General features: G+C 43.9%; 3 protein-coding genes across 3 annotated transcripts; 2 read left to right on the forward strand and 1 right to left on the reverse strand.

The window, feature by feature from the left end:
- The first annotated feature begins 2492 nt into the window (after positions 1-2492).
- On the forward strand, positions 2493-3737 carry LOC106600721 (carbonic anhydrase 6). Its single transcript, XM_082973105.1, has 6 exons — positions 2493-2592; positions 2727-2772; positions 2869-2895; positions 3035-3211; positions 3406-3560; positions 3732-3737. The coding sequence occupies exons 1-6, from the start codon at positions 2578-2580 to the stop codon at positions 3735-3737; spliced, it is 426 nt and encodes a 141-aa protein (XP_082829231.1). The 5' UTR covers positions 2493-2577.
- A 998-nt stretch (positions 3738-4735) lies between these two features.
- LOC145877505 (carbonic anhydrase 4-like) lies at positions 4736-9925 on the forward strand. The gene is made up of 4 exons (XM_082973106.1): positions 4736-4846; positions 5155-5227; positions 5439-5602; positions 9734-9925. The coding sequence occupies exons 1-4, from the start codon at positions 4790-4792 to the stop codon at positions 9923-9925; spliced, it is 486 nt and encodes a 161-aa protein (XP_082829232.1). The 5' UTR covers positions 4736-4789.
- A 252-nt stretch (positions 9926-10177) lies between these two features.
- On the reverse strand, positions 10178-16691 carry rnf25 (ring finger protein 25). Its single transcript, XM_014192274.3, has 10 exons — positions 16617-16691; positions 13886-13957; positions 13194-13290; positions 12667-12734; positions 12465-12534; positions 12159-12230; positions 11803-11949; positions 11525-11614; positions 11197-11334; positions 10178-11080 (listed from the first exon to the last, which is right to left on the reverse strand). The coding sequence occupies exons 1-10, from the start codon at positions 16685-16687 to the stop codon at positions 10280-10282; spliced, it is 1626 nt and encodes a 541-aa protein (XP_014047749.3). The 5' UTR covers positions 16688-16691; the 3' UTR covers positions 10178-10279.
- Between the last annotated feature and the right edge of the window lie 1158 nt (positions 16692-17849).

Here is a 17849-nt window from a genome sequence, read left to right on the forward strand (position 1 = left end):
TCTTGATAATATGCAGCTGTTTAAAGGGCAAATACACAGATGAAACAATAACAAAACGGACACCCCGCCTCTGTTTTGGTTAAAAGCTGAGGGATGGGCCTGGAGAAATGTGACCACTCTCAGATTAATAGACAGAGTTATGGATGCAAGGACTGACCATCCATGATATAACATTATTGTTTTAACCATGTTCATGGGGCTATACAGTGTTTGTTTACATTTACAATGTTTACAAACATTGGAATAAAACAAGCTTATATTTTGGTTTATCATGGAGTGTGACAGATGAACTAAGCTTTATAAGATTTATAAGTTATATTCTTCAAGAATCAATGGATATATATATAATTTATAAGTCAAATTGATGTAGAAACTACAGATTGCCCCTTAAGTCTATCAAAAGTGTACAAGTTTGAGCATGTGTCCATTAGGCCTATGGATTTATTTATTTTATCAGCATGAATTAGATTGAGCAATAAAAGCTCCGCGTTTATTCCATAGGCTTGGATCCGCACTATGCAGCTTTTGCAAGAGCGCATTTTTCACTGGCTGTCCACTGGTTTCAAAAACAATGATTGATAGGCAGCTTAAACTTCTTGAATTCAACCATTATTGGGTTCAAAAACACATTTAGATTCGTGAACAGCCATCCACAACAACCACAATCCGTAAGGTGAAAATAGAAAAATGAGAGTGCAGCAGTGTGATTCACACAATGCACATGTTACGTGTTGCTTGTCCTATGTTGCTCTGGGTGTGCTCACTGCTCATTGATTGTCTGTATTGTTATTTATTGTAACTGTTTTTAATAACCTGCCCAGGGACTGAGGTTGAAAATTAGCCGGCTGGCTAAAACCGGCACTTTTACTGAAACGTTGATTAAAATCAAACTATGTAGATATCAATAGTAAGTGATATCCGAATCGCCGTAGACTACATATGTAAAGACGTCATCATTTCCTCAGTCAAAGTTCGTACTCTCCAGCCCTGTTCCTGACACGCTACCCGCCTGTAGGCTTTCACTCCAACCCTAGTTGTAACTAACCTGATTCATTTTATAAACCAGCTAATTATTAGAATCAGGTGCGCTAGATTAGGGTTGGAATGAAAACCTACAGGATGTTAGCTCTCCCAGGAAGAGGGTTGGAGAGCTCTGCTAAAGAATATGCATCAAGCGCATACTCCAATTGCAACGTCTGCCTATGCCCACATATTGTCTCCAGAAAATGTTGTATTTTTAATACCCTCAAACACCAAGTTAGGCATACATAATTTCAAAATAGGCCATCATCACTGTCAATCGTGAATGCTAATTGTTTTGGCGTAACAGTGTTGAACAGTAACGTTATAGGCCTACTATGCTATGCTATTATATTCGCTTCTGTTGTGTAAAATACTGATGAATAGTTAGGTGATCTTGCGAGACATTGATTAAGCTTTGATCTTACTTTACTAAACGAGCACCATTGTGAGAAGTGATAATCTTCTATTTGTAATAATAATACATGATGAGTAGGAAGCACTATTAGGCGTAGGCAACAGATCGTGATGAGTCTTATTTTAAATGATTGCAGAGCCCTTCGTGGTTGCTAAAGGACAGCGCCAAATAAACGTTTATTTGATTAGTTTGAACACATGGTTGCAGTATACCCTATCACAGAATAAAATAAAACAGAGGTGAACTACCAATTCATATAATTAATTTGCATAGATTTGATCATCAAATCAATTGACCAAGTAGTGAACATAAATCATTACTAGACTACATAGAACTGCAGGAAATTAGTTTTAAACAGCCATAAAATCAAGCTTTTAGTGTGGTGTATTAATGCATCTCAATAAACTATAACCTAAATTCATTATTACCTCCAACTTGGCCCAATTCAAAATTTCCCATCCTGACATACCAAGCTAACGGGCCCTGCGTCTCAACCAATAGCCAATATACTGTAGGCTAAATATCCCAAGCAGGGCTACAGCAACTTCCAGAGAGGGTCAGTCTCTTGGGCTTTGCAGGTGACCACTGGTTTGGGTGTCCTCGGCAGAACGTCACCGTAACCAAGTGGTCACATATCGTTTTCCGTTCCACTGCGCAAGAGGGGTCGGTGAACTTTTATGAACATCAAGGCAGACATGGTGAATTTAGATTTTTTGGGTTTTACCTTCTGATTGGCCAAATTTGTCAAGCCTTCAAAGGGCTTCCGCAATGCCCACATGTAGCCTACAGTTCTTCATCATTCTCGCCTCCGCCAGAGAGAAGGCAGGGAAGAAACCACCATTTACCTACCTCTAGGCAGCTGTAGGCTACATATTTATTTGGTTTGTCATTCTATCGTTTTTTTTATGGATTTTTTTGTGGTAATTAAATATCATTTATTTAGAATTGATCAGAATAAATTGTCCATGTATTTTCAAATTGAAAAAGGTGATGCTCGTGCTCCCCCAGCACTACACACTTGTTATAACGTTCCACACAGCCTTGAAAAGTCGTTTTGGCGGTTGGGCAATGCAGGCTGTAGCTAGGCATAAGAACGTATTTTCAATATTAATGTGGTTATTAATTCAACTTATGAAACTATGTTGTACAAGTGGGTAAGAAATCATTTTTAAAATCATACATTTAGGGATCTTGATATGGCTACATTTTGACAGAAATCTAATCATAGAGATAACAAAGATAGTTTCATGCATCTTTATGCTACATTGTATTTATATTTGCTTTTCAGACATCTGTGTATATTATCCTCTATCTCTGTTCACGAGCTATAGCAGGTGCGTAGCCTTCCAAAACAACTTTTTTTTTAAAGTTTCATGAATATTAATATATTTTCTATTAATTATATGTATTTTCAAATGTGTTACTTTTAGACCAGCCCTGGTGCCACAATGGCTGTGGTAAGACTTCACTAGTTCTGACTTCACCTCAGTCCATTACTCTTCAGTCATCTCATAGCTGTGCTGTGCTACACAAACACAGTTCAGGCCAGCAAACATTTAACCTGACAGAGGCTTTCTTTTTCTTTCTCTCTTTTAGAGAACAGCCCCTCTTTCTGGCCCTCCCTTCCCAACTCTCAGTGTGGTGGGGTCAGACAGTCGCCGATCAACATTGATACTAACCAGCTGACCTTTGACCCCAGTCTCCGCAACCTCACCTTCAGTGACATCACTAATCCACACAGCATCAGGTTCCTCACCAACAATGGACACACAGGTACTCTTGTGGTGAATCTCCTTGGTCCTGTCCTTATAGTGTGTCTGTAGGACATGTGTTGTCTAGTCTTCTTTAAAGTAATCTCAGTAGCTCAGGACACAGGTATCATTTACTCATTAACAGTTGTTAGTGAATACACAATACCATAATAACGTATACTACGGTAATACCACAACTTATTTTCGTCCTCCCAGTGAGCTGTGTGTTAGAGGAGGGCCTGATGGAGGTGAGAGGAGGGGGGCTCCCTCATGGCTACACGGCCGTCATGATGCATTTCCACTGGGGAGGCGACTCACTGTGCCACCCAGGCTCTGAGCACACAGTGGATTCAGTCAGATACCCCATGGAGGTGAGATACTGTACTAGAAGAGAGAGAGAGTGCGTGTGCAGTAGCGGAGCGTGGGTAAAATCACTGGGGAAGCCAGGCCCCCCAAAAGCCATATTACAACCTGTGTTGTGATAATTGCGTTGTTTGCTCTATAACCTGTTAATTCATATGTCTTGCAACCATGACATATAGGCCTAAAGGCAGAGACAATAAAACAAAGTGGCAGAACAAATTAAACCACACCTTTGTTTTATCACAAAACCTGATAGCAACCTCTGTTCAGTGAAGTCCACAAAGCATATTGCATGTACAGTAAGACAGTTGCATGACCTACAGCATCGTCAAGCAAGTTAATATTTCTGACATTTTTGGACCACTAAACAACTATTGATTTTTTACCATAGAGAGTTACCGCAAGTCACAAAGAAAACAGGAGCTGCCTCCACTATTCCAGCACCATTTCAACTTCAACATGTCAACATCATCAAATCACCTCTAATACAGTGACAACTAAAAGATACCAAAAACTATTTAGTCCAATCAATGTAAGCTAAATATGATGTGGCTGCCCATGGTTCTGATTTCTGTGTGCGTGTGTGTTTGCGTGCGCGTTTGTGCAAGTAGAAAAAACATGTTGACTCACCCTACTTGTAGAGAAACACCAATGCCATCCTCCTTTCTTTCATGTTGACGAAATGTCATACATTTCATGTCGACGAAATGTCATACAGTACATACACGCTTACATTTTTTGTTGTCCTAGGCTACCTGGCTAAAATGCCTGCTCGCTAGCCTAACTTCCATTCTTGTGCAACGTTAGCTAGTTAACATTAGCCTTCTACATCTAGCTACATATTGAACTTCCGTCCTCTCAGGCCAGGGGAACAACAATGTATGAATTAATGGTTGGACCAGAATCGTCGTGATAATCATTGGTCAGTACGGAGAATTAAGTAAAACCACAAGTCCAAATCCCTATCTCAATCCATGGCTAATTTAGCTTTCTCCTGTGAGATACAATCAGCCTCTTGCGAATTGAAGGAAAATGTTGAAACACGGAGACGAAAGCTAAATTATTTTATGCTTTATTTAATTTCTCTTGGTCAAGTTTTTTGGGAAGCCTGGCTTCCCTTGGCATCCATGAATACACACCACTGTGTGTATGTGTGTGTGTGTGTGTTGTGTCCTATATGATGTGACTCTCTGTTGGATTTCAGATCCACCTTGTGACACTGAAGGAAGGCTTGACAATGGAGCAGGCTAAGACTGACCCGGAGAGGGTAGCAGTGTTTGGATTCTTCATAGATGTACGTCTCTACGTCACAACAGTTCTACACTGATGATGACAATACTATGACAGAGTTATGATTCTTCACCTAGTAATAGGAGTTATGGCAGAATACCTTGTTATCAGAGGAGGCCGGTGGGAGGAGCTATAGGAGGACGGGATCATCGTAATGGCTGGAATGGAATCAATGGAACGGAATCAAACACGTTGTTACCATGTGTTTGATGCGTTCCAGCCGTTACAATGAGCCTGTCCTCCTATAGCTCCTCTCACCAGCCTTCACTGTTTATTATTCATGTTATCATCAACACATTCCATGGATTCCAGGTGACAGGCGTCCAATGGCATGTGGAATCCTGGACGACTTTGACATCATATCTGCTGAATATAACAGAGAAGGGTGAGGAGCAGTGGTACCAGCTAGCTTTAAAGTACTTATATTCTGTATTTTTATGCCAATGTAGCTAATTTGAATTTGCAGAGAGAGAGTACAAGAGCAAAGTGAAACCACCATTGCTTTCTTTTAGAGCACTAACAAAGGGAGAGCCTTCTCCCCTTGGTGGTGATGTTACTAGTATTTTTCACACTACAGCCCTCTCCTTATGTCTCAGGTTCATCAGTTGACATAGTGCAGCCACTATCCATCAGTGATCTGCTAGGAAGTGTGGACCTCACCAAGTTCTACCGCTACCAGGGTTCTCTGACCACCCCCACCTGCGATGAAGTGGTGGTATGGACCGTGTTCGAAGAGCCAATCAAGATACGGAGAGATCTAGTTAGTGGTAACCTAACATAGCAGGCGTAAAAGAAAAGCCCGAGCGGAGCTGGAAGAAACGGGAAGCATCCGGTTTGAGTCTTCACCTCCGCTTCCTGAAAACCGTATGCTTACGGTTTCTTTCAACCCCGCTGAGGGTGAGTGAGTGAGTGGTGGGCTGACTTGTTGATTGGTTGGATTACACTCCAACAAGCGTTCTCCTTAGTGAAACGTATGTCAAATAAAAGATGAGTTTGCAGCTTTATTATATTTTCCTGGGCCATTGAAGAAGCCTAAGGGAGCGGTTGAAATTTACACAATTGTTACCCAGAGAAAAATGGGGGAGGTTCGTGCCTTTTCAATTTCAGTCGGGGAGTGTTTCGTATTTTTTTTATTTAGTCCAGGGGAGGGTCATGTCATTTGTAAATAGATTAAATGTCATATTGCTCAGTGTTTGAGAATTAGTTGCTTATATCTCGATGTGTGCCCATTGCTGCCCCTCATCCCTGATTCTCTGCTGGGCGCGCAATATCAGGTGCGCCTAGTGTGGTCTCAATCAAGTGATCAATAGCCTATACTACACAGTCACAACCAGGTGATTTGCCTTTATTCATGTTATCAAATCAAATCCCAAATCAATTTTATTTGTCACATACACATGGTTAGCAGGTGTTAATGCGAGTGTAGCAAAATGGTTGTGCTTCTAGTTCCGACCATGCAGTAATATCTAACAAGTAATATAACCTAACAATTTCACAACAACTACCTTATACACACAAGTGTAAAGGAATGAATACGAATATGTACATAAAAATATATAAATGAGTGATGGCCGAACGGCATAGGCAAGATGCATAGATGGTATAGAGTACAGTATATACATATGAGATGAGCAATGTAGGGTATGAGAACATTAAATAAAGTGGCATTGTTTAAAGTGGCTAGTGATACATAATTACATCAGATGGCAAGATGCAGTAGATGGTATAGCGTACAGTATATACATAAGAGATGAGTAATGTAGGGTAAGTAAACATTATATAATATAAAGTGGCTAGTGGTGGCTCAGTTGGTAGAGCATGGTGTTTGCAACGCCAGGGTTGTGGGTTCGATTCCCACGGGGGACCAGTACGGGAAGAAAGAAAAAATGTATGAAATGTATGCATTCACTGCTGTAAGTCGCTCTGGATAAGAGCGTCTGCTTAAATATAAATAAATTCATTACATCTTTTTTTCCATTATTAAAGTGGGTGGAGTTGAGTCAGTATGTTGGCAGCAGCCACTCAATGTTAGTGATGGCTGTTTAACAGTCTGATGGCCTTGAGATAGAAGCTGTTTTTCAGTCTCTCAGTCCCCGCTTTGATGCACCTGTACTGACCTCGCCCTCTGGATGATAGCAGGGTGAACAGGCAGTGGCTCGGGTGGTTGTTGTCCTTGATGATCTTTTTGGCCTTCCTGTGACATCGGGTGGTGTAGGTGTCCTGGAGGGCAGGTAGTTTTCACCTGGTGATGTGTTGTGCAGACCTCACTACCCTCTGGAGAGCCTTCCGGTTATGGGCGGAGCAGCTGCCGTACCAAGCGGTGATACAGCCCGACAGGATGCTCTCGATTATCCATCTGTAAAAGTTTGTGTTTTTGGTGACAAGCCGAATTTCTTCAGCCTCCTGAGGTTGAAGAGGCGCTGCTGCGCCTTCTTCACCACGCTGTCTGCGTGGGTGGACCATTTCAGTTTGAGGAACGCGAAGCGAGGCGGCCATCTCTGTCGGCGCCGGAAGTAGAAGTACTATAGGCCTAGGCCAGCGTTTCCCAAACACGGTCCTGGGGAAAATGCACAGGCAGTGTGTATATAAAACTAGGCTACTATATTCATGAGCACTGGCCTGCCCTGTTCTTGCTGATGTAAATCATTTTGTGCTGCCTAACCAATGGCAGTGCTGTATACGGTGGCCCTTCAGGAAGAAAGTCAAAGGCTTCTTCTGCAAAAAAAATAGTATTTGTCCCAAAAATTCAATATCTGTGCGTGTGGACTAGGCCTACTGATGTCCTGTTCAGTTTGAGAGAGAGAGAGCACGCGAAGATGAGAAGGACTAAGACTATCCTATTTTTTTTTATATTAGCCTGTATAGAAATCAAAACATCTCAGATGCTGCAGCATGCATTCATTCATTGTCATGCTCTGTTGTGGAATTTAAAAAGATTCTGTTCATCTCCGGTCATATAAAATGACGTAGAATAGCATGAAATGCGTTTATACAAGGCAATTTTTTCTTGGGTCGCATTTAAGAAGATATACTTCATGTAGTGCTTTTAGTAAAATTGAGATCTTTTCACCCATGTCAGCAGTGGTCTGCGAATCCTCAACCTTCTGGCTACTTTGCCATGTAATGCTTACAAAACGAAGAACAGTTTCTAAAACTGCATATCTAAGGCTCTGGTCTGTCCTAGGAGTAAGGGTAAACAGTAGGCATGTTCTCTGCTATCCACTTTGTTTTAATGCTGCAATATGTTCCTTTTTTGGCGACCAACAAAATTCACATAGAAATGTGAGTTATAGATCTGTCATTCTCATGGAAAGCAAGTCTAAGACGCGGTAGATCTGTTCTGTTCGCTATTTCTATGCTTCCTGTTCTTAAGTTTAACCTTTGCATCTTTTACATTAGGTTTGGTACACCAGCTTCAAACAGCTGAAAATAGTGTATTTTCCATAACCAAAAGTATTGTATGTGGACACCCATTCAGATGAGTGGATTCCACTATATATATCACCCATTGCTGACAGGTGTATAAAATCAAGCACACAGCCATGCAATCTCCATAGACAAACATTGGCAGTAGAACGGCTTTACTGAAGAGCTCAGTGACTTTCAACGTGGCACCGTCATAGGATGCCACCTTTCCAACAAGTCAGTTCATCAAATTCCTGCCCTGCTTGAGCTGCCCGGGTCATCTGTAAGTGCTGTTATTGTGAAGTGGAAACATCTAGGGGCAACAACGGCTCAGCCGCTAAGTGGTAGGCCACACAAGCTCACAGAACGGGACCACCGAGTGCTGAGCTCGTAGCACGTAAAAAAATAATCTGTCCTCGGTTGCAACACTCACTCACGGCCAAATTCCAAACTGCCTCTTGTTTGTCGGGAGCTTCATGAAAGGGGTTTCCATGGCCGAGCAGCCACACACAAGCCTAAGATCACCATGCGCGATGCCAAGCGTCGGCTGGATTGGTGTAAATCTCGCCACCATTGGACTCTGGAGCAGTGGGAACGCATTCTCTGGAGTGGCAGTCCGACGGACAAATCTGGGTTTGGCGGATGCCAGGAGAACGCTACCTGCCCCAATGCATAGTGCCAACTAAAGTTTGGTGGTGGAGGAATAATGGTCTGGGGCTGTGGTTTGGGCTAGACCCCTTAGTTGCAGTGAAGGGAAATCTTAACGCTACAGCATACAATGTCATTCTAGACAATTCTGTGTTTCCAACTTTGTGGCAACAGTTTGGGGAAGGCCCTGTTTCAGCATGTTTTCCTGTTTCAGCATGACAATGCCCCTGTGCACAAAGCGAGGTCCGTACAGAAATGGTTTGTCGAGATCGGTGTGGAAGAACTTGACTGACCTGCACAGAGCCCCGACCTCAACCCCATCAAATACCTTTGGGATGAATTGGAATGCCGACAGCGAGCCAGGCCTAACCGCAAAACATCAGTGCCCTCACTAATGCTCGTGGCTGAATTGAAGCAAGTCCCTGCAGCAATGTTTCAACATCTAGTGGAAAGCCTTCCTAGAAGAGTGGAGGCTGTTACAGCAGCAAAGGGGGGGGGGGGGGGGGGGGTGTATATTTCACAGGGGTAGTGTATATTTCACAGGGGTTTAGATGGTAGTATGATTGTCTACATTGCTTGTTTCGTCACTGAAACTATTAGAATGTTTGCAACCAGGAAATGGCGGAGCAATTTCTGCATAGTGCACCTTTTAATTATTATTTGGGGTGTAGGGGAGGGTCACTTTTTTCAAGCGTTCAGGGAGGGTCAGGTAAAAGTATATTTTACTGAAGTGAGGGCCATCCATTTTTATTTCAGACGTCTGATTTTCTCCAGGTATCCCTCATAAAAAATGTACAGTGCCTAAGCTAATCCTTTCATACCCCTGTCCCACTCTCAGGTGGAGCTGTTTCCTAAAACACTGAAGTACAGAGACATCTACCGGCCAGTGCAGCGCCTCAACGGGCGCCCCGTCTACGCTTCCCCCGGGGTGTCAGTGTCCCCACTGGGCCGCGTTAGCAGCAGTCAGACTTCCAGCAGGGGGGCTCTCTCGCCCGGCCTATTACTACTGCTACTACTGGGCTGGGGGTGAGGCTGGATGCCCAGGGGAGGGGAGGTATGCAGAAATAAGGGGTGGAGGGTGGGGAAAATAAGTTGAAGTGTTTGATACTCATGGGAGGTCAATTTCAGCCGATTTCTGTCAATAATAAAATGTACTGTATGTTCCCTCAGACAAGTGTGCCCTGTCATTAGTATCTTATGCAGCAAAAAGAATGCTTTAGCGTAAACTAAACTGCCCACTGACAACAACTCAAACGGCAATAGGAAAGACAGGACACACCGGTTCACTTAGGTGCCAGACAATGCAAAGCTTTATTTTAGGTGAGTCGAGAATGTAAATGGAGGTACAGACATAGTTGTTCTTAGTTCCTCCTTTGCCCCTTTGTCATAGAGCAGCACCCTCTCTCCCCACCTCTCCCACACTCTGATGGAAGCCCCTCCCACCAGCCATGTGAGCTCTGCCACCACGGGGGTAGTTGGCACCTCCCCTGCTTCGCTGACCTCGCCCGTCCCAGTAGCGATGGTACCTGCCCCCCCGAGCATCCCATTGGTCCGTGCCTCTCAAATACCTCTCTTGCCATTGGTCAGGCTGTTGCGCTGAACCGCGAGGGCCCCTCCTCCTTCCCCTCTCCCTATGGCCTCGCCCAGGCTCCATTTCCATGCCATTGCTAGGTGGGATGTCCATTTTAGTAGTGTCCAGGCTTGATTTGCTTATTGGCTGACCATCTTTAGGAACTGGAGCCTCTTGTTGGTCTAGCTCCGTACGTCCCTCCCCTTCTTCCTTCTCCAATTGGCTTAACTGTGCTTGTCCCAGTTCCGGGTGGCTAGAGTTCTCCTGAAGTCTGGCTTTGATTGGTGCGTCATGAGAGTTGACAGGAGGAGCGCTGTGGAAGTTGTCGTGTTTCTCTGAGGACAGAGAGAGTTTGTCCAGATGGTCGGTGGGGGGGACAGGTGTCCCTGGGTGGGTGTGGGGCCTGCCTCTCCCTCCCCTCCTCGGGCCCCTGAAGTGGCCCTGCAGCCCTTGGTGCCAGTACTGGTGACCTGGCCTTCCCCTGCGATGCGAGTGGCCAGCGTGCTGCAGCTTTGGTGCTGTGATCTGATTGGTGGAGGCAGGGGGAAGGGAGGGCAGTGATTGGCTGGGAGAGGCATTCCCGTCAGCGCTGACGTTGTCCGAGTCGGGAGGCGGCTGTGAAAAACAAGTCGCAACGTTGTTTAATTAAGATACATTATCAAGAAAGTGCGCGCTCACGCACAGACACTTCAGCTAATATTTTTTGCTTAAGCCCCTCCTTGCTTCCTTACCTCATTAATATGTATGAGGAAGCGGTTAGACTCCGCCTCTGTGTCAATAATCCCGCCTTTTGCTTTCTGACGCTCCAAAATGTTCTGGAGCTCAGCCCACCTCTGCCGGAACTCCACCCCTATCACCGCTCCCTCCAGCTGAGTGAAGTAGAGGTCAGCACAAATGGATGTATTTGCAATAGCAGCCACTATAATTGAAGGTGTTGTGTCCCTCAAGTAAGTGGTGTAGTTGAAATTGCAAGACAAAATATGACAGTACTGTAGAGGAAAAAAGAACAGCTACAAGAAGCAACATAGCAGTACAGTGTGTTGTCAGTTGTGTCTTTACCTTTGGAAAGCTAGGGGCGGGATTGGACAGGAGCTGGTCAACGTTGTAAGTCAGAGGTTCTCTACACACGGGACACACAACGGTTAGCTCCTACAGGGGGAGGGAGAAAGAACCGTCAGTCAAAATGACCACCAAGTGAATCGTCACTGTAAAATCTACAGGAATATAGCAAAGAAAATTTAAAAAATAAATTGACACCCCCCTCTCCAAAAAAAATGCAGTTTCACTTCAGGAACTCCCCCTCAATTCCACTGCTGCATATGGATACTTGATCTCACCTCATCGTCGGTCCTCTCCCGTGTCTTGTCCTGCTCCAGCTCCTTCTCCCTCTCCTGGAGCTCAGTCTCAGAGTGGGTGATGTAGCGGCCTAGGCAGTGGGAGTGGAAGTAGTGGTAGCATCTGGTCTTGGTGAACGCCTCCCCATCCTGGGACAGACCAGAAAGACATCACAGGTTTACATCACACACACACAATGCTGCGGTCCCATTTTGTGTCCACTTGCTCACTCCCCCTCACAGATTTCAAAAGCATTGGATTGGTGTTAACATGGGCTACAGAGAGTTTCAAAACAGGAAGACTAGTTTAAACTTTCATCTTGTGTGGACTAATGGAAATACTAATTAAAACAGATCACCTTAAACCCGTAAAGGCAGATGACACAGTTGCCATGGGGAATATTGCTCTCCGTCAGGATCTCTTTGGCTTTCTGAGAGAGAGAAAAAAAAGAGGGACCGTGTCAGGTATTTGATATGCATCTCTATTTATACATTCCTAAATTTAAAAAAAAGAATAATAATTATCAGGACAAAGGGCATCCTTGATCCACAGGTCTAATTATAATATCACAAATGCAGTTCTTAAAATTACTGTGGTCTCAAACTAAGAGATTTCAAATAAGAACAGAGAGAATGAGAGAAACGGGGAGAGAAAGAGAACTGGCCTCAATGAGCTGGTACAACACAGGGGAACCCAGGCAGGACTCCGCCTCTGTCTGCAGACATTTCTGCACACTGGGAGAGGGAGAGAAATCTTGGAGCAATACAAGCAACAGGGGACAAACAAAATTAAACTACCCTTAATCAGAGCAGTGGATAAGACTACAATGAACCTAAGATGGAGGACAACAGATTTACTCTTGTTACCTGCACAGCTTGTCATCAGAAAGACCCCGGGGGTTGTGGATGGAAATGGAGGGAGGAGAGGAGGGATACTTAGGGAGAGAGAGAGAGAGAGAGAGAGAGAGAGAGAGAGAGATCAGCGTATAACATTTGGAAGTGGCATGTCCTGAGAATGAAAGGGACAGGGCAGGGTTCTAAGGACAGGAAATTATGAAAGCACGAGGAAAAACTTTCACAATGACAGGAAGTGTTGTTGCTACATGGAGGGTTGTCTCAAAAAAATAAAAATCACAGGGACCCCTCAACTCCGGTCCTGGAGAGCTACTGGGTAAGCAGGCGTTTGTTACATCCCTGCACCAATACACAAAAGTGTACACACCTTGTAGGTAGCTCTCCAGGAGAAGTGAAGGCCAGTATATTTAGGGGGTACACACATTTTTTTTTTTAACACAAGTAACCTAAATGCATGACCTAAGCCAGGGGACGGGGAATCATTTTTCCCCCAATCAAATGGATTGCAAAGGACAAGGAAGAAGGGAACATGAGCATACCTGCAAGTCGAGAGTCAAAGTTAGGGTGAGTCGCACAAACTGAGAGAGGGAATCTTCACCCGTGGAGGGATATAGTACCAGACTCACCTCCCATCCCCTATAAGAGAGAGCAACAGAGAATGTCAATTAAAAACACACGCACCCACTTCAAAGCCCGAAGTCTATCAGCTTTTCATCTAGTCTTATCCATTGGCCGGGGGAGGCTAATCAGTCATACGTTATAGTAAAACACTCGGGGATAGAAAAGAGGGCAGAAAGAGTTTAAGTGTGAAGGCTGACAGACCTCTTCAGAGAGCAGTTGGGAGGACAGGATGTTGAATACAGAGGGAGGATCAGCTGACAATCAGCTGAGTATGATGCAACAGATGTGCAATTATCCCTCCATCTGGTCCATCCTCGTGACGCGACATAAAACATAGCCAACTAGCACACCACACCTCTGATACAATGGTGTATGGTGTTTGAGTGCCTATAGTATTATAGTCTGGTCACAGATCTGTACTGTATGTGCTTAAGGTGAACCAAGTTATTTTGTCATTTGTTGCTATGCCACACCAGGGCACAAACAGATCTGCAACCAGGCTACAGCTGGTATTTATATAGATTCATGAGTCAGCAAAATCCTGCTACCATCAAAGTGAGGACTTAGTGGTGTTCTGGGACATGGGCTATCATCAAACTGAGTGGCTCACCCATCATCTCTCCTGTTAATCTGCAGCTCATCCAGATAGATGGACTGGAGAACCTCGATCTCAGACAGCACACTGTAGAGAGGAGATGTAGCCAATGTCAATGAATGATGCAACAATCTGGATGTTACAGCAGAAGTGGCTTGAACTGTAACGCATTAACTTAATGATCCTGCACTGCACTAACTAGCTAAACCAAATGTTAAAAAAAAAAATGTAGAACCTGCATAGTTCAGTTAATCATGTGTGGTAAATGATCAAGCTAGCTATAAAATGACAGCAGGGTCGTTTAACCTCAAAGCACACGAAAGAGGATTGACACCCACCATCTCAGATCGAACAAAATCATTTCTGAACAAAATATAATTTGATCTCTGAGAAACTAAAGTAATTGATTGCACCCAAATTGGCTATTTTAATTTATAGGATTCATATAATAGTCAAACACCCGATTTGGACCAAACTCCCCCCCCCCCCCCCCAAAAAAAAAATATATATATAACCATCACAATTTCAGTAACATGTCTTAGAGTTATGGCATCCAACGGCCTCCACAATGGATCAGTCCACTTAGAAAGGCGTGAATCAGACATTTTTGCTAACGCTCGCCTAAAGAAATCTTGGTTGACCAACAGCCTATCGACCAAACAATCGATCAGTTGACTAAATGAGGTCAGCCCTAGACTTCACAATAATGACCTACATGACAGAGTGAAAAGAATTAAAATACACAGAATAAAGTACACTGCAAATGAATACACTTTTTGGCCTAAATGCAAAGCCTCGTTGTGTTGGATTTGCCCCAAACACATCTGAGTAACTGCCTCCTTATTTTCAAGCATAGTGGTGGCTGCATCATGGTAAGGGTATGTTTGACATCGGCAGAGACTGGGGAGTTTTTCAGGATGAAAATAAGAAATGGAGCTAAGCTAAATCCTAGAGGAAAACATTATTCAGTCTGCCCAACACCAGACACTAGGACAGGAATTCCCCTTTCAGCAGGACAACAACCTACACACAAAGCCAAATGAATGTTCCCGAGTGGCCAAGTTACAGTTGAGAGGTACTCAGTAGTTGCTTGAAAATCTATGGCAAGACTTGAAAATTGCTGTCAAGCCATGATACCCAAAACCTTGACAGAGCATGAAGAATTTTGATTTAACTAGGCAAGTCTGTTAAGAACAAATTCTTATTTACAATGACGGCCTACTCCGGACGATGCTGGGCCAATTGTGCTACGGCCTATGGGACTCTCAATCACGGCCGGATGTGATACAGCCTGCAAAGCTCTTATGAGACTAACCCAAGAAGACTCACAGGTGTAATCGTAAGTTGTTTCTAACATTGACTCAGGTGTGTGAATACCTATCTAATTAAGGTGCGTTTCATTTTTCATTAATCTTGAAAAAAATATATTTTGAAATTTTCTTCCAGTTTGACAGAGTACTTTGCGTAGATCGTTGACAAAATGACAATTAAACCATTTTAATCCCACTTTGTAACAAAATGTGAAGAAATCCATGGGGATGTAGACTTTCTGTTAGGCACTGTCCCATTGACTTGCATTGGATTTGTGTCACAAATGCTAAGATGTTTGCATTTGAAACAGTGGCCAGGTAAACAAAACCAAAAGCATGGGTTGCTGTCATACCTTGTCCATAAACCACTTACTGGGTAAGGAAACCAATGTAATTGTGATTTTGATTAAACATCCCTTTAACATTGAGGGACTGTTTAAAAATAAATAAATACTCATCACATACTAGCAGGAACACCACCATCTAGTGGTCAGAACCTGGTAATATCAGAATGCAGGATAGGACATAAACCTATCAATTTCAATGAGTAATTTCTCTTAACAGGAGAAAAATTTAAATCTACTAATTCTATGAGAATACGACAACGAAACAACACTCCGAGCCGCAGCTCCATACAACTTGTCACTCGTTGCGGTGGGTGTGGTGCGAGGGGTCCATGGCTGGCGTTTGACCATTTCCTTGGATTTTTCATGGCTTACTCATTGTTAGAAAAAAGTTCGATCAAAACCAGATGTTAGGTACTATATTTATTGGATATTATGAATTCCATACATTTCAATTGCCAATTTGGGTGTAATCAATCTTATTCATTTCTCAGATCAATTACATTTCAGCAAAACAATGTGTCAGGAATGCTAATGTTATCGGTTTCTAACTACGGAAATGATTTCAGAACAATCTGAGATAGTGGGTGTCGTGGCTTTCTGAAATGACATGGAACGACGCAGCACTGAACCAGAATCTGGTTTTACAGGGGATTGAACATGGCGATTCTCCTCGCCACGTTCAACGTCTCCTTTAAGGCCAGATTCTGGTTCAAGCCGATATAAACGTTGTGTATTTTCCGAAATGGATGTCAGCTAACTAGCACTGTATGTCTCTTTGGTAAATTACAATGTGGAACAAACAGCTTGCTTGCAAGACTCTTTTCGTATGATCACAACATGCATCATACCCTGCATGGCATTACCCCCTGCACTCAGCTGTGTTGTTTAGTTAACTGGGTTGTAGCTAACGCTAGCCAGCTAGCCGCCGGAGCTAGCAAACTAGCGACACATAGCTAGCAAACCACAATCTACAACGTACATACCATTTGAAGATACATTTTCAATTAAATGGTATTGAATATGAATGAACGTATTATACAGTCATTTGACACATTTTCTCCAATTACACGCTCTCATCAACAAACTCACTCGCTTTCAGCTGCCATCTTCGTTCTACCGACCGGGACTACTTCTTCTATGGTACATTGGCGATCGCACATTTTAAATGTGTATGCCGACACCTACTGTGCGGGATGGAAACAGCATTAGCAAAAATTGAACTAAATACCCCCCAAAAAACTTCCAAATGACCCCAAAAATGTATTAATAAACTAAACTAAATCAAACAACATTTCTGTTAAAAAATAAAACAGATCTGATCCCTACACAGGCTCAAGGGGAACCTGGGAGGGCGGGTCTTCCGGCACCAGTACCCCTTGCAAGTCTTCAGATGTAAAATCCTTAAATCACCCAAACTTTCTGCCACAGCCACAAAAATGTCCAGTTTCTTAGACTTCTTTGAGACTTGTGCATGAAGCTCACCACTAAGCTAAGGACCCTGGGAATAAACACCCCCCTCTGTAACTGGATCCTGGACTTCCTGACGGGCTGTCCCCAGGTGGTAAGGGTAGGCAACAACACACCTGCCACGCTGATCCTCAACACTGGAGGCCCTCAGGGGTGTGTACTTAGTCCCATCCTGTACTCCCTGTTCACCCACGACTGCGTGGCCAAACACAACTCCAACACTATCATTAGGTTCGCTGACGACACAACAGTGGTAGGTCTGATCACCGACAGCAATGAGACAGCCTATAGGGAGGGGATCAGAGAACTGGCAGTGTGGTGCCAGGACAACAATCTCTCCCTCAATGTGAGAAAGACAAAGGAGCTGATCGTGGATTACAGGAAAAGGCGGGCCGAACAGGCCCCCGTTAACATCAACGGGACTGGAGCGGAGCGGGTCGAGAGTTTCAAGTTCCTTGGTGTCCACATCACCAACGAACTATCATTGTCCAAACACACCAAGACAGTCGTGAAGAGGGCACGACAAAACCTTTTCCCCCTCAGGAGGCTGAAAAGATTTGGTATGGGTCCCCAGATCCTCAAAACGTTCTACAGCTGCACCATCGAGAGCATCCTGACCGGTTGCATCACCGCCTGGTATGGCAACTGGTCGGCATCCGACTGTAAGGCGCTACATAGGGTAGTGCATACAGCCCAGTACATCACTGGGACCAAGCTTCCTGTAATCCAGGACCTATATAATAGGTGGTGTCAGAGGAAAGCCAATAAAATTGTCAGAGACCCCAGTCACCCAAGTCATAGACTGTTTTCTCTGCTACCGCACGGCAAGTGGTATTGGAGCGCCAAGTCTAGGAC

Source organism: Salmo salar, chromosome 03 (genome assembly GCF_965601325.2).
Source record: "Salmo salar chromosome 03, fSalSal1, whole genome shotgun sequence".
Taxonomy (NCBI): domain Eukaryota; kingdom Metazoa; phylum Chordata; class Actinopteri; order Salmoniformes; family Salmonidae; genus Salmo; species Salmo salar.

Excerpts from the sequence above, each read along its gene's own strand:
- LOC106600721 (XM_082973105.1), top strand. Across the intron at positions 2,896-3,034 it reads CTGGTGCCACAATGGCTGTG|AGAACAGCCCCTCTTTCTGG; the intron begins GTAAGACTTCAC and ends TCTCTCTTTTAG. Across the intron at positions 3,212-3,405 it reads CACCAACAATGGACACACAG|TGAGCTGTGTGTTAGAGGAG; the intron begins GTACTCTTGTGG and ends TCGTCCTCCCAG.
- LOC145877505 (XM_082973106.1), top strand. The coding sequence starts at position 4,790 with ATGGAGCAGGCTAAGACTGACCCGGAGAGGGTAGCAGTGTTTGGATTC. Across the intron at positions 4,847-5,154 it reads TGTTTGGATTCTTCATAGAT|GTGACAGGCGTCCAATGGCA; the intron begins GTACGTCTCTAC and ends CATGGATTCCAG. Across the intron at positions 5,228-5,438 it reads GCTGAATATAACAGAGAAGG|GTTCATCAGTTGACATAGTG; the intron begins GTGAGGAGCAGT and ends CTTATGTCTCAG.
- rnf25 (XM_014192274.3), bottom strand. The coding sequence starts at position 16,687 with ATGTGCGATCGCCAATGTACCATAGAAGAAGTAGTCCCGGTCGGTAGA. Across the intron at positions 11,615-11,802 it reads GGGAGAGGACCGACGATGAG|GAGCTAACCGTTGTGTGTCC; the intron begins GTGAGATCAAGT and ends CTCCCCCTGTAG. Across the intron at positions 11,081-11,196 it reads TCCTCATACATATTAATGAG|CCGCCTCCCGACTCGGACAA; the intron begins GTAAGGAAGCAA and ends TGTTTTTCACAG.